This window comes from Chelonoidis abingdonii, chromosome 1 (genome assembly GCF_003597395.2).
Source record: "Chelonoidis abingdonii isolate Lonesome George chromosome 1, CheloAbing_2.0, whole genome shotgun sequence".
Lineage (NCBI taxonomy): Eukaryota > Metazoa > Chordata > Testudines > Testudinidae > Chelonoidis > Chelonoidis abingdonii.
In genome coordinates, this window is record NC_133769.1 from 177,550,485 (window position 1) to 177,564,242 (window position 13,758).

Genomic DNA, 13,758 nt, shown 5'->3' on the forward strand with positions numbered 1-13,758 from the left:
CCTCTGTGAAACAGAATTACCTTTCTCCAGACAGCTTTATAGAGTACTTCATAGAAAGCTGTCTGCTGTCATGGAAATGCTTTTTCCTTCCACAGATGGCATTTCCATAAATTACAATTCCTTGAGTGGAAAAGCAGGAGGGAGGGACACCGAGGTAAAGCCATTGACTGATAAATTTAAGATTCCTAGCTTCGCCTGTCTTTCAGAAATAGCTTTCAGTGAACATCATGGTGGGGTTTTATTGTGATAAGAAGACTTGCCTGTTGGAAAATGGACCAAGACCATTAGCCGGCCATCAGACAGTAATGATATTCAGTTACTAATGTCTGGATTTAAGTCAGCAATCTTTAACAATCCCCTGAGCTATCCAGTCTACCACGACCAGGAGATTTTCATTGCCCCATGTCCAGTTTGCATGTCATGGGCCAAATCTTGCTTATTAAAGCAAGACTTGCTTAGGGTATGGCTACACTTGCAGATGTACAGTGCTGCCGCTGAGAGCGCTCCCACGGCGGCGCTTTGAAGTACTAGTGTGGTCATGGCGACAGGACTGGGAGAGAGCTCTCCCAGCGCTGCAGGTATTCCACCTCCCCGTGGGGTTTAGCTTACAGCGCGCTCCCAGCGCTGGGGCACTGTTTACACTGGCGCTTTACAGCGCTGTAACTTGCTGGGGGGGGTGTTTTTTCACACTCCTGAGCGAGAAAGTTGCAGCGCTGTAAAGCACCAGTGTAGCCAAGGCCTTAGCTTTCCCTTTCATGACATGGCGGTGCCTCAGGTTCCCTGTTGGCTGGAAATCTCCCTCTCCATGTCAGGGATAGTTTTAGACCTCCAGCTGGAATAAAATACTCCTCCTCTCCCAAGGTAAACAAGAGCCCACTGGAAAATGTCCAGACAAAAAGCCTTCACTCGATTTGCTCTCTGAGCCACAACCCTCCTTCCAGGGACCATGGGAACTTTTCCCCTTCTGAGACAACCAACTGGTTACAGGGGTATCAGCACATTGCTTCTTGGAGACCATGCTGAGGCATAGGTGGGCCCATGTTCTCCTGCCAAAGCCTTCAGTCTGAGCAGGGGCATCATTTGCTATGAGGCAGGGCAGACTCAGTTGCCCTTGCTCAGATCTTTGTTTGGCCTCCCACAGACTTTTCATTGGTCTATATGCTCCACTCCTCCCCCACCCCAGCCTTTGCAAGATATAATACATCATATATAATGTTCTATATGCTGACACAACTTTGGCCCCCCTAGAATTTTTCTGAAATGATGCCCATGACCCTGAGACCCTGAAGCCCTAAACAATAAAGTAGCCATCTGCTCCAGCCTCAGACATTCCCACTTCATTCTTCCTTCCCATCCCACAGCCCCTGAGTTACTTGCTTGCTTGTCTGTCTGCCTCTTAGACCTTCTCTCCCCCTCTTTTCCAGGCTTCTTCATTACATCCCATGCTCCTTCTCTGTTGGTAGCCCCACCCTAGGTCTTGCTCAGACCCAGTTGCTGAAGAGTAACAGTGGTGGGTGGTGCTGCTACTCTCTTTCTCTAGGTATCTTTTTCATGGAGTGAAGGGGAGCATATTTATAGCCCTTTCCAGCATTTCTTGCTGTAGCCTGCAGTTCCTATTAATCCATCCAGGAACTACAACTCCCCAGAGTGCTTTAATCCTGGGCCAAGACAGTAATAGGAACGTTGGGCCTGCGGGCTGCCTTAGCTAGCATGCGCTGTTACAAAGACCAACTTAAATAACACTACATTCTGTGCAGCACTTCTTCCAAAAAACTACTCCCACTATAGCTAGCTATACACACTGAATGTACATAGTTCTGATTAGCTACTGGCAGTTTCCATGATTTGCATATGGTGGGCCACATTATCAGCTAGTGTAAATAGGCCTACAGCCATTGACTTCTCTGAAGTCTATGCCTATTTACAGCTGTTGAGAATCTGTCCTTGTATATTTTATTTTGTATTCATAATATGGAGCGGGCCAGCCCGTTTCGATGAATCACGAACACAGAACTGCTGACCCTGGTTCACAAAAGCCTTTTACCAAGGCAGCTTTGTTGATTTTAGTGTAATATGAGATCCCATGTGTCATAAACAGATAGCTAAGGGTTAATGTTTCTTTTACCTGTAAAGGATTAACAAAGGGAACCAAACACCTGACAGCAGGACCCAATCAACCAGGACTCGTAGTGCAGGGAGCTCCCTGTTGTGTTTGCTTTGTTCTGGTCTGTTTGTTTCTCTCCGGCTATGAGGGAAGAGCTATCTTTTTTTTTTTTTTTTCTATCTCCAAGCTTCTTCTACCCTTTCTGTTCCCAGGTGTAAGTACAAAGGTAGCAAAACAATAGGCTTTATATGTTTTGTTTTGTATTTACATGTGTGGAGTTTGCTGGAATGTTTAAATGTATCTCTTTTGAATAAGGCTGTTTATTCTATTTTTTTCTTTTAAGCCAATGACTCTGTATAATTGTCACCTTGATACAGAAGATTTGTTTATGTCTTTTTTCTTTCTTTTTATATAAAGCTTTCTTTAAAACCTGTTTGAGGTTTTTCTCTGGTTAAGGCTAAGGAACGAAGGGAGGGGAAAATCTCTTTGTGTTAGCTTGACTAGGTTTGAATGCATAGCCTCAAGGGGAAGGTAATTGCCCTCTCTGTTTTGCATTCAAGGAGTTTAAGTACAGTATCGCCAGGATACCCAGGGAGGAGAGAGCTGGGGATGAGATAAAGAGAGGACAAGGGGAGAGGTTGTTTTCCTTTTGTGTGAGACTCAGGGTTTCTGAGTCTTGGGTCCCCCAGAGAAGATTTTTGGGAGACCAGGAGTTTATCAGGTACTCAGAATCCTATTGGTGGCAGCGATATCAGATCCAAGCTGGTAATAAGCTTGGTGGAGGTCATGATAAGCACCAGATTTTGGATGCTAAGGTCAGATTTGGGAGGAGGCTTATTACATGGTGGCAGCGGACGTGGAAGAAGAAGCCAGAAGCCAGTAGGAATATTATTTTCTTTTTCCCTGCTAGGGTTTTTTAGCAGAGAGAAAGGGTTTGGTTTAAAAGGAGCCAGAGAGAAATTTTTTTTCTGTTTCTCTTTGCTTCAGCTTGGCTTGCATTTTTTAGCAAGGAGACATTAAGGGTCTTTTGTTAAACAATAGCACTCCGTTGAGAGTTAAGTACCCCAAACACACAGGTAAATAAAGTGGCTTTTGTTTTGGTTAATTTACATATCAAAGAGTAGCAAAGAAGAAGAAAAACGAGTGCTAGGCAGAACCAGGAGACAACGAGAGCCAGCAGTTTCAGACAATAACCACCAGAGGCACCCCAACACAAAAAAACAGAAACCATGAGTTCCAAGGCTGCCCTAAAGCAGGAACGCGCGAGATAGAGGCAGAGGAACAATATAAAGATGCCGATCACAGGCGAGACCTGGAACAAAAAATACAAGAGATGGAGCTGGAGAGAAAGAAAAAGACGCTGCGTACAAAGAGAACAAGCAGCCCAAGATGCAGCCTTCCAACGAGAGATGGAAAAACAGAGAGAGGCCCACGGCAGGCCTTGGAATTAGAACAGGCTAAGCATCAAGAATGCAGCCAATTCCTAACCCCCCATCACCAGTTGTTGTTCAACCGCACAAGAAATTTCCCAACTACAGCAGGTCTGTACACTGAGACCTTCTTTAGAAAATTTTGAAAGAGCCTGTCTTGGGTACAACATCCTGAAGACCAGTACATGCTAGAGCTGAGGTCACACCTCAGTGGACCCTTAGCAGATGTGGCGGCTGAAATGCCAAAAGGACCAAATGAACGATTATAAACTGTTTCAAACAAGACCAGATACAGAATGGGGATAACCCGGATCACGCGTCGGCGGTTCAGAACCCAAAAGTGGAAACCAGATGGGTCATTTCCAAACACGCCTACTACGTTGGAAAGCATTATGAGCCTGATATCAGAACCAAGGTTCAATCCATTGACGAATTGCATCTTCTCATGAAAATGGAAAAGCAGTTCGGATGGTGTTCCTGAGGACATAACACGGTACATCCTAGATGGAAAACCCAAAACTCTCACCGAGGCGGGGAGATTGGAGCCAAATGGATGGAAGTGGCAGAAAGCAAGAAAGCTACTGTCAAGGGGAATGAAACCCCAGGGCACACCGACAATAAACCCTACAACCAAGGCAACCTAAAAACCCACCTACAACCCAAGGGAAGCCACAGACACCCTATCCTTCCACCTCACCAGTCTCAGTAACTTACCTCCACCATGACCCGTTAGCTGGAAGATGCTATAAGTGTAATGAAATGGGACATATAAAAGCCAATGCCAAAGAACCCCACCGGGTGCAAGTCATTACACCACCATCACACCAAAGATCCCCAGGCCCAGATACCTCTCAATCTCCTTGGAGCAAGGGAACATTTGAAAGTGGGGAAAGAAGGTGTTACCGCGTGGAGAGACACGGGGCACAAGTGTCAGCTATCCACCAATCCTTCGTGGATCCCAAACTCATCAACCAAAGGCCAAAGTGACATTTACCCCTTCATGTCACAAGCTGTGGACTTGCCTACAGCTGAACTGCCTGTCCAGTACAAAGGCTGGTCAGGAATGTGGACTTTTGCAGTCTATGACAATTATTCCATCCCCATGCTACTGAGGGAAGACTTGGCAACCAGCTGAAAGTGGGTCAAGAGAGTATGGAATGGTTACACGCAGCCAAACCAGGCAGCTCCAAACCCATTCCTCTTCCTGAGCCGTCCACAGAGAACCCGTCTGTGTTACCAGAGACCCAGCCGAGGTAGTGGACCCGGATCCCATGCCAACGGCTGAACCAGCCACAGCACCTCCAGTCCAGGACCGGAACTGGAACAGCAACCAGCACCAGCGCCAGCAGTTGCAACACATCTTCAACCCCACACAGAGGGGCCAGCAAGCCTAAACTGGAAGAAAGCAACAGACAACCATACTGAAGAGGCTCAACTAGAGCCTGAATACCCCAGGTGCACCAGCGGAGAGCGTTCACCAGCAATAGAAACAACCCATCACTACATCGCTTCCAGAGGGACCAAGCCCAAGTCCACAGTCTGAGAAGAAGAACTGTGTCCCCACTCCAGGGAACAGTTCCAGACTGAGCAGGAGCAGATGACCAACCTTCAGAAAGCTTGGGTGGCGGCACGAGACACCCACCGCCTCTCAGCTCTTCTAACCGATCCCGGTTTGTTATCGACCAAGGACTTTTATACAAGGAAATCTTTCTGGTGGACACCAGGAAGAATGGCAGCGCAAAACGGTTGGTGTTCCAACTAAGTCCGGGGGAAGCTCTAATCTAGCCCATGATCATCCCAGTGGCCATGCTGGGGTGAACAGAAGCAAAGACAGTTGGGGAAGTCCTTCCACTGGGAGGGGCATGGCAAGGATGTTGCCAAGTTGTCCGGTCTTGTGAGATGTGCCAAAGAGTGGAAAGCGTCCAAGACCCTTCTCCAGCCACTCCCCATAATTGAGATCCCATTTCAGCAAGTAGCTGTGGATATTCTGGTCCTTTCCGAGAAAGACGCCCAGGGGAAAGCAGTACATACTGACTTTGTGGGACTGCTACCGATGGCGGGAAGCAGTAGCTCTAGACAACACAGAGCTAAAGCTGTGTGCCAGGCCCTAACAGACATTTTTGCCAGAGTAGGTTGGCCTCCGATATCCTTACAGATTCAGGATCTATTTCCTGGCAGGCACCATGAAAGACCTGTGGGAACTCATGGGTAATCACTTGTTGCCACTCTGTTACCACCATCAACAATGGCCTGGTGGCAAGGTTTAATGGAACTTTGGGGACCATGATCCGTAAATTCGTGAATGATACTCAATGACTGGGCTAGTGTTGCAGCAGTTGCCTTTGCTTACAGGCTGCTCCACATCCCAGTTTAGGGTTTTCACCCTTTGAACTTGTGTATGGCCACGAGGTTAAGGGGCCATTACAGTTGGTGAAGCAACAATGGGAGGGGTTTACACCCTCTCTGGGCCACGTTATCAGCTAGTGTAAATAGGCCTACAGCCATTGACTTCTCTGAAGTCTATGCCTATTTACAGCTGTTGAGAATCTGTCCTTGTATATTTTATTTCGTATTCATAATATGGAGCGGGCCAGCCCGTTTCGATGAATCACGAACACAGAACTGCTGACCCTGGTTCACAAAAACCTTTTACCAAGGCAGCTTTGTTGATTTTAGTGTAATATGAGATCCCATGTGATATCTTTTTTATTCACATATAATGTAATTAAACAGGGAAGAAATAATCATGCAAACCAATAACACCAGAGTCCAAGGGCCAATAAACCCAAAATATAAGGTTGGTTTTTTTCAGTTCAGTACTTCATGCCAATTCAATATACTCAGGAATTGGTAACTTGCTTAAAAACTTCAAAACAAATCTGATGAGTTTCAGGAATTTGCTAATTGCTATTAGACAGCGCCGTTTTAGGGGGATATGTTAATGCAATGTTTTGATAATAGAATTCTATCTGTAACAGTAAAGATAAAAAATTACTTAGCTGTGAGTATATAATTTGACAACTCTTATTACCGTTGTGCAAAGTACAAAAATTGTCTTTTGTCGTAAACTATTTCTTAGTTTAAGCCAAGAAGGGAAAAGATCTCAGTTAAACCTGACATTTCATTTTTACATGACCTTGCTGGGCACAGATTTGGCAGCTTATAGTGCAAGAAGAAACTATTAAGTAGTATAGACATGTTAATGCAGCTGGCTGCTTACCTCCGAATCCAGGTCTCATTGCAAAGTCATGGTCATCAATGCGGAGAAGTTGCTCGGACTTTAGTGGGCGTACTTTGGTGCTGTCTAATTTTCTCATTTTAATTTCTCGTTTGCTGTGTTTTAAAAAACAATCAAGTTAGGAGCTTCATTGTACTGACTGACATTCACAACAATGATTAAATTAGATGAAATGACTAGATTACTGGATTGTTGGCAGTGACACAACCACATGAGAAAAAATTAATGAAAATGGGGAGGGGAGAGACCCAGAGTGAAATTGCACAGTACAACTGTATTGAGGGAGAACATCAATAAGATATAAAAAGTTAGGAGTGGGACACACGTTCCCTTCTATCCCCTCAGAGGTTGCATCTACAGGTGTGGGAGAGACTGTATCCAAGATAGATAAATATTTGTTGAAGAAACTGATATATTAGTTTTCACCCAGATACCTTCTAATCCTATTTGGAAATAACATAATATGTTTGCAGCTTTAATGCATGCCATACTAAGTCATATGTATTACTGAGGGAGTGCTTGCTCAACACTCTTCATGATAACATTGCTATTATTTTTAAAGAGCTCTAATGTCTCAATGGTTTGCAGCAGGACTCTGAAATTTGGCAGTGAGGTAATCCTGGGGTCAGGGAGGTGCCTTTTGGTGTCCCCCTTAAATAAATCATTCAGATTTGGCCAAGTTAGGAGCTGAAAAGAAATCAGCATTTCCAATTTGTATTTTGCTTACTACAGCTCATTCTTAGATTTAATGCCAAAACCAGCCAACACTCCATTAGCAATGTGCACGGCACCATCTCAGCATGCCCTACACCACTGAACCTCCAAAAGGAACACAGACAACATAGATGATCCTTTTCCTGTTGTTGCTGGAACCAGGACACCATACATTCTAGACTCATATCTAGAGACCGGTGTTAAAATTCTGTTCCCTTCGCAACTCTTTTTATTAAGCAAAGGCTCAGACCTCACCAAAAAATTACACAAGCTGGGAACAGAACTTAAGTCTTTAACATGGCAGACTCATGTCTCACCCACACTGCCTCTCAGAAAGAATGTTTTGAATCTTAGTTTGGCTATGCTGTGTGCAAAGCGTGACTACTCCCGCATATGTTTCTACTGTTTCAGTGTGTTACGTGTCCTCCATCAGTGGCTGGCTTACAGAGGCTGCTCCCAGCTATTGTAATTACTCCTTCAGTTGGCATGGTAGAAGTCTCTGCTGAAAGTTCAGGGTTCAACCCTATTTTTTTGATGGGGAGGCAGAGAAATAATGTTAGTGGCACATAATAGAATTTGTTTTCCTCTTTTTCTTTTTTAAAGAAAACCCAGGAAATTACAAGATGAAAATATCAATGTTAAGAGAATGTTAAGAAGCTTGATCAGTTATTATTTATTATTTTTATCACCATACCCACTAGAAGCCCTCATCATAGACCAGGATACCCTTGTGGTAGGCAAAGACAGAACAATAGGAAGCCACATGCAGTTACTGTGAATCATGTGCTGCAAATGTACCTTTCTGCCACTCATAAAGTGGATTTTTCAATGTGTTTAGTAAAATCTGTATTCACTAATGCAAAAAGCATAACATTTTGACAGTCAAAATGTTTTGTTCTTTATTGTAGGAAATGAACTAAGAGAATAATCTCTTTCTCATGTATTTTTGGTTAATACTTTAAAATCTTCTTTGCGAGAGAATGCAGACAAATAGCTTTGGATGGGGAAGTGGGTTACTCTATTAAACCAGTGAAAGTTGTAGGTTAAGTAACATTTTCACATGAGATTCTTTATAAAAGGCCACTCATTTAACCAAGGCCATCTGTCGGCAGCGTCCCTAATAATCCTAGTGCAGGCTGAAAAGGATTTCCCCAGGAGGAACAAAAGGTTGCTGGAAAGTTAGGCCCTGTGGAAATGGACTGGAGATAATGCCCCCTTTAGAAATAAAGCCAAAGAGAATCAAAGAAAAATTAAATGTATTTGGCTCCTTTCTGTAGAAATACTGCTCTGCAGCTGCTAAGCTCTGGGATCCTCCACGGCTTGGAACCTACAGTCTAGTCTCAATTCCACTTAATGTTGCAAGTGGTCTATAGAATACAAGCATTTGCGGCCAGATCCTCAGTGGGTGTATATCTGCTAACTCCATGGATTTCAAGGGAGCTACGTCAATTTGCACCAGCTGAGGATCTGGTCCTGGAATTCCTCTCCAACACCCTTCTCTTTGTATGGAGGTCAATGTTGACATACTTCTCCCTTTTATCTTGCCTACCTCACAGGAGTTTCATGTGGATTAATTAGTTAATGTTTGTAAAGCTCTTTGAAACCAAAGACGTTATATTAGCACCAAATACTGTTGCAGTCATACAGCCACAGGTCTGTACAGTATGTCAAGCAGGATTCTACTGTGGATGCACATTCCCACTGCCAGACCCCCTCCCATTTTGTGAATTGTTATGCCAGTGGTGGATACTGGATCAACAGCCAGAAACTCAAGTCTGCTGTTCACAGAGCAGGACAAGGAGAGGGAACCGTAGTATACACATCTCTCTCATCTCCCTACCAACATTCCTCAACTCAGATGAGCAAGGACCACCTTGAGGTGTCAGACAGTAGGTCAGTCTCCATTCCTATGCAGCTCTTCACCTAGTTGCACGACTAACAAAGTACCAGTTATTTCCCATTTTGATTGCGGGATTCTTTTTTTTAACGGACAATGAGTTCAGTGGTGATGACTCCTAGATATTCAGTTCTTTTCAGATAGACTGCTGAACAGTCAGAACTTTCAGGTCTGCTTGGCTTGGACTGTATTTGAACCTGTGACTTAAAGACGAGTCATTACTAGTTCCCTGAGATGTGCATCTTTTCCATGCACCGCAGTTATTAAGTTGTGATCGCTTCCACTACCATGTATTTCTAATACACAAATTCAGCAGGAAATTCAATGATTCAGAGGTGGTGCAGTTGCCAGAGGAGTTCAATGCTGTACTTTATCAACATATGGCATGACATGAATAGGCGACAAGTCCTGTGCTGTCCATTATTACACAATGCTATGCATTCAGAATATGGGGAAACAATCATCTTCCCTTTCTTCCTCCCATAAATTTAACTATTTATCAAAATTTCTCATGCTTTCATGATAAGGCAGAATTTTGATGGATTGGGTTATTGTCAGCAGTAGATTGAAATCTTGCATTTTTATTTATATATTATAATGTAAACACATTCAAAGGCCTCACATGTATGATATGAAATTGATCTATACCAACAGTTGCTAGGGGGGCGGTGGAAAGCCATTTCACCCAGAAACTTAAATGCAAAAGGCTTTATGTCACTTTTTTTTTTCTTTTAAAGTAGCCACCCTGATGAAGAAAGGCAAAGGAGAAAACCTCATATTTTTAAAGCCTGCCTTTCACTGTAATAGTTAGATGAAATAATCCCAACTAAAAACTAAATAAAATATATTAAACCGCTTAAGCTTTGGGATTTGCAGTTAGACATGGAATAATTCCATAAATAAAGTGTTGCAGATAACTATATTCCAGAAGAGTAACATACTGTAACATGATTAAAATGAAAACCTACTTAAACTAGCTTTATTCTGTTGTTGAAAAAAGCATCTGGATACAGTAGTTATTACACTGATATTTAGTGCAATCGTAATGATGATAGTATAAACCCAACTTTAGGTATGAACTTGTTTCTGATGGTAGAAAAAAAAGTGAAACACTTGAACAACTGTATGTTGACAGTAATACAGTAATCGCAATACTTAACTCTTATGTGGTGCTTTCCATTTTCAAAGAGTTGTACAAACATTATCTAACTGATCACATACATACACACATATTATATAAGTATTTATAATCACGATACAGAGTGATCAGTGATGGAAACGTTACTATAAAATATAATTGCTGTTTGTCTCATGGGGGCACCCAAATGCCCCAGTCAAAACTGGGACCCCACTGTGCTAAATGCTCTGTGAACACAAAGACCAGTCAAGTAGGACTCTGAACAAAGAAAATGCCTTCTTAGGTTTGGTGACAGACACACAACATTTATTAGCAGAAGGGCAGCAGTGAGCCAGGGAATACAGCTTACCTGTTATGTTTCTTCATGGATGAACATTTCTGTTGATGATGATGATGATGAAAAAGATGATGATGATGATGATCACTTTGAGAACTGACACTGGTTAGTGCAGCTGTTGGCAAGAGGCAGGTGAGGAGCAGCAGTTTTATTACCAGGACCATGTCTACCAAAACAGAAATGCTATGAATTCAACCAATCCGCCTCAATGACCTTTCACTTTTAGTGGTCCTGTTATTTAGAGACAGCATACCATAAAGAGGATGCAGGTATAACGAGGCATCACTGAAAACAGAAGACAAAGGCATCCCAGTTTGGATTTCCTCTCTAGGCTCTCCTTTTATTCTAGCAAATTGCAAAAATTCCTTAAAATCCGCATACTAGGGTACCTGCTGTCAAGCAGCTGCAGTTGCCTTTAGAAATGTAATAAACATAACCACTTATTTTGTTGATTCTCCGTTTGTGCCATTGCTTCCACTCTTTCAGGGTAGGTTCTTAGTCGAATGAGAGCTTACTGAGTGGGTGATAAAGCAAATGTAGCCCTGTGCAGACAAAAGAGTGATGTCAAACATTTAATCCCCCTTAATCCCACACAACACCATATAAAAATCTTTCATTGTCCTATAAAAATCTGTGCTTAATGAGACAAGGTCACTAAATTAATCTTAGTTACTGTATATATCATCAAAATAATTTTCTACACAGATCAAAATATTTCACTGAATAAGCAGTGTTTGTTCCACAGATTACTGACATTATTTGCTTTTGTGATTCAGGGTAGCAAGCACAGTGTGACCAGGTGTCCAGTTTTTGACCAGAACACCTGGTCAAAAAAGGACCCTGGCGGATCCAGTCAGCACTGCGGACCAGGCCATTAAAAGTCCGGTTGGCGGTGCTGCGGAGCCAAGGCAGGCTAGTCCCTACGTGTCCTGGCTCCATGCTGTGCGTCAGAAGCGGCCAGCAGCTCCAGCTCCTAGGCAGGGGGGCCACAGGACTCCAGTTCTGCACTCCCATTGGCCGGGTACCACAGCCAATGGGAAGGTGCTTGCAGGCGAGAACAGCGCACAGAGCACCTGCCGCACCTCTGCCTAGGACCTGGACCTGCTGGCCATTTCCTGGATTATAGCACAGACTTAGGACAGGCAGGAAGCCTGCTTTAGCCCACGCCACTGCGCACCTGACTGGGAGCCACCAGAGGTAAGTCCGCGCCTGTCATAAACAGATAGCTAAGGGTTAATGTCTCTTTCACCTGTAAAGTATTAACAAACAGGGAACCAAACACCTGACCAGAGGACCAATCAGAGGACAAGATACTTTCAAATCTGGGTGGAGGGAAGCTTGGGTGTGTGTTCTATGTCCGTTGTTCTCTCTAGGCTCTGAGAGTGACCACACATACTACATAATCTCTAATCTTCCTGTTCCAATTTGTAAGTAACAAAGGTAGAAAGACAGTTTAGTCTTATTAAATATGTTTTTCTGTATTTGCAACTGTGTATCTGGCTGGTAGAGTTTTTATGTGTATTTGGCTAAAAGTATTTTTAAATTGTAATTTCTGTTGGAGGCAGCTTTTTCTCCAGTGTCTTTATAAGCCGGAAGACCCTGTAATATTTACCATCTAATTACAGAAAGATAAAAAAAAAAGAAAACTTTACCTTTTTTTCTAATTAAAAGTTTTGCTTTTTAAAGACCATTGTTTTTGATTTTTTCCCTAGTTGAGTCTCAGGGAATTGAGTCTGTACTATCCATCCATGGGAATTGGTTGGGAAGGAAAGGATTAAATTTCATCTTATGTGTTAGATTTCACAGGAGCTTGAATCTGTATTGCCCCTGGGTGAGGGAAGGACGAAAGGGATGAAAGGGGGAATCCCTTTGTTTTAGAATCACGGAGCTTGAATCTGTCTTGTCTCCTAGTGTAAGCCCGGGGCCGGGAAGAATCTGGGAGAAGAAAGGAGGGGGATCGGGAAATGTTTATTCCCTTTTGTTGTGAGACTCAAAGGAATCTGGGTCTTGGGGGTCCCAGGGAAGGTTTTTGGGGAGACCCGAGTTTATCAGACACTCCAGAGTTCTGATTGGTGGCAGCGTATCAGATCTAAGCTGGTAATTAAGGCTAGAGGATTTCCATGCTTAGTACCTCATTTTTTGGGACTCCTAAGGGTTCAGAAACTGAGGAAGCTCAAGTTATAACTATGACATAGGCTGGCAAGCATTGGGTATAAGAAATCCAAAAGCCCAGTAGGAATTTATTTTCTTTTTCTTGCTAGCTGCTTGTTAAGCAGAGAGAGAGTGTTTTTTTTTGTTTTTTTTTTAAGGAACCTACAGCCAGAAATTTTTTTTTCTCCTTGCTTTTGGTTTGCATCAGGATTGCCTCAGGCAGGGCCTTAAGGTTTACAAGGTTTTTGTTAAACCATAAATCCTGCTGGTGTAGTTGACTCACAGCTGAACCACATGTCAATTGAAGGGGGTTTTTTGTTCTAGTTTTATCGCGGGGAAGGCTAAGTCTTAGAAAGGCACTGTTTGCTAGGCAACCCGAGAAGCAAACAGAGAAACCGCACAGTTCACGGCAATAACACCAGAAGGGACCACCAACACAAGAAGCAGGACACCATGACTACCAAGGCATGCCCCTGAAACTAGGAACAAATCCTCAAAGATGCAGAAGCACAAACGGCCATGGAACAGAAACAGAAAAGACATGAAATAGAAGAAAGAGGTGTGGGTGAGTAGAAGAGAAGAAAAAACCAAACAGCAGCCCATGAAAGAGAACAAAAGCAAACAGATGTGGCCACCCACGAGAACTGGAAAAAAACCAAAAAGCGATGGACACGCAACAAAGAGTGGGAAAGGGGAAAAAGAGGAAAGCTGCACGGGTTTAGCCGGCAGGCTACGGCAACATGCTCACG

At 43.3% G+C, this 13,758-nt stretch overlaps 1 protein-coding gene across 1 annotated transcript in view; it reads right to left on the reverse strand.

Annotated features, from left to right (window-relative positions):
- Positions 1 to 13,758, reverse strand: part of GABRR3 (gamma-aminobutyric acid type A receptor subunit rho3) — a 61,602-nt gene that overhangs the window by 35,975 nt on the left and 11,869 nt on the right. The window contains exons 2-4 of the mRNA XM_075072856.1: positions 11,112 to 11,400; positions 10,871 to 11,024; positions 6,755 to 6,867 (exon numbers count right to left, since the gene is read on the reverse strand). Of these exons, the coding sequence (XP_074928957.1) occupies positions 6,755 to 6,867; positions 10,871 to 11,024; positions 11,112 to 11,166 (322 nt within the window). The 5' untranslated portion in view covers positions 11,167 to 11,400. The remainder of the gene's footprint in view (positions 1 to 6,754; positions 6,868 to 10,870; positions 11,025 to 11,111; positions 11,401 to 13,758) is intronic.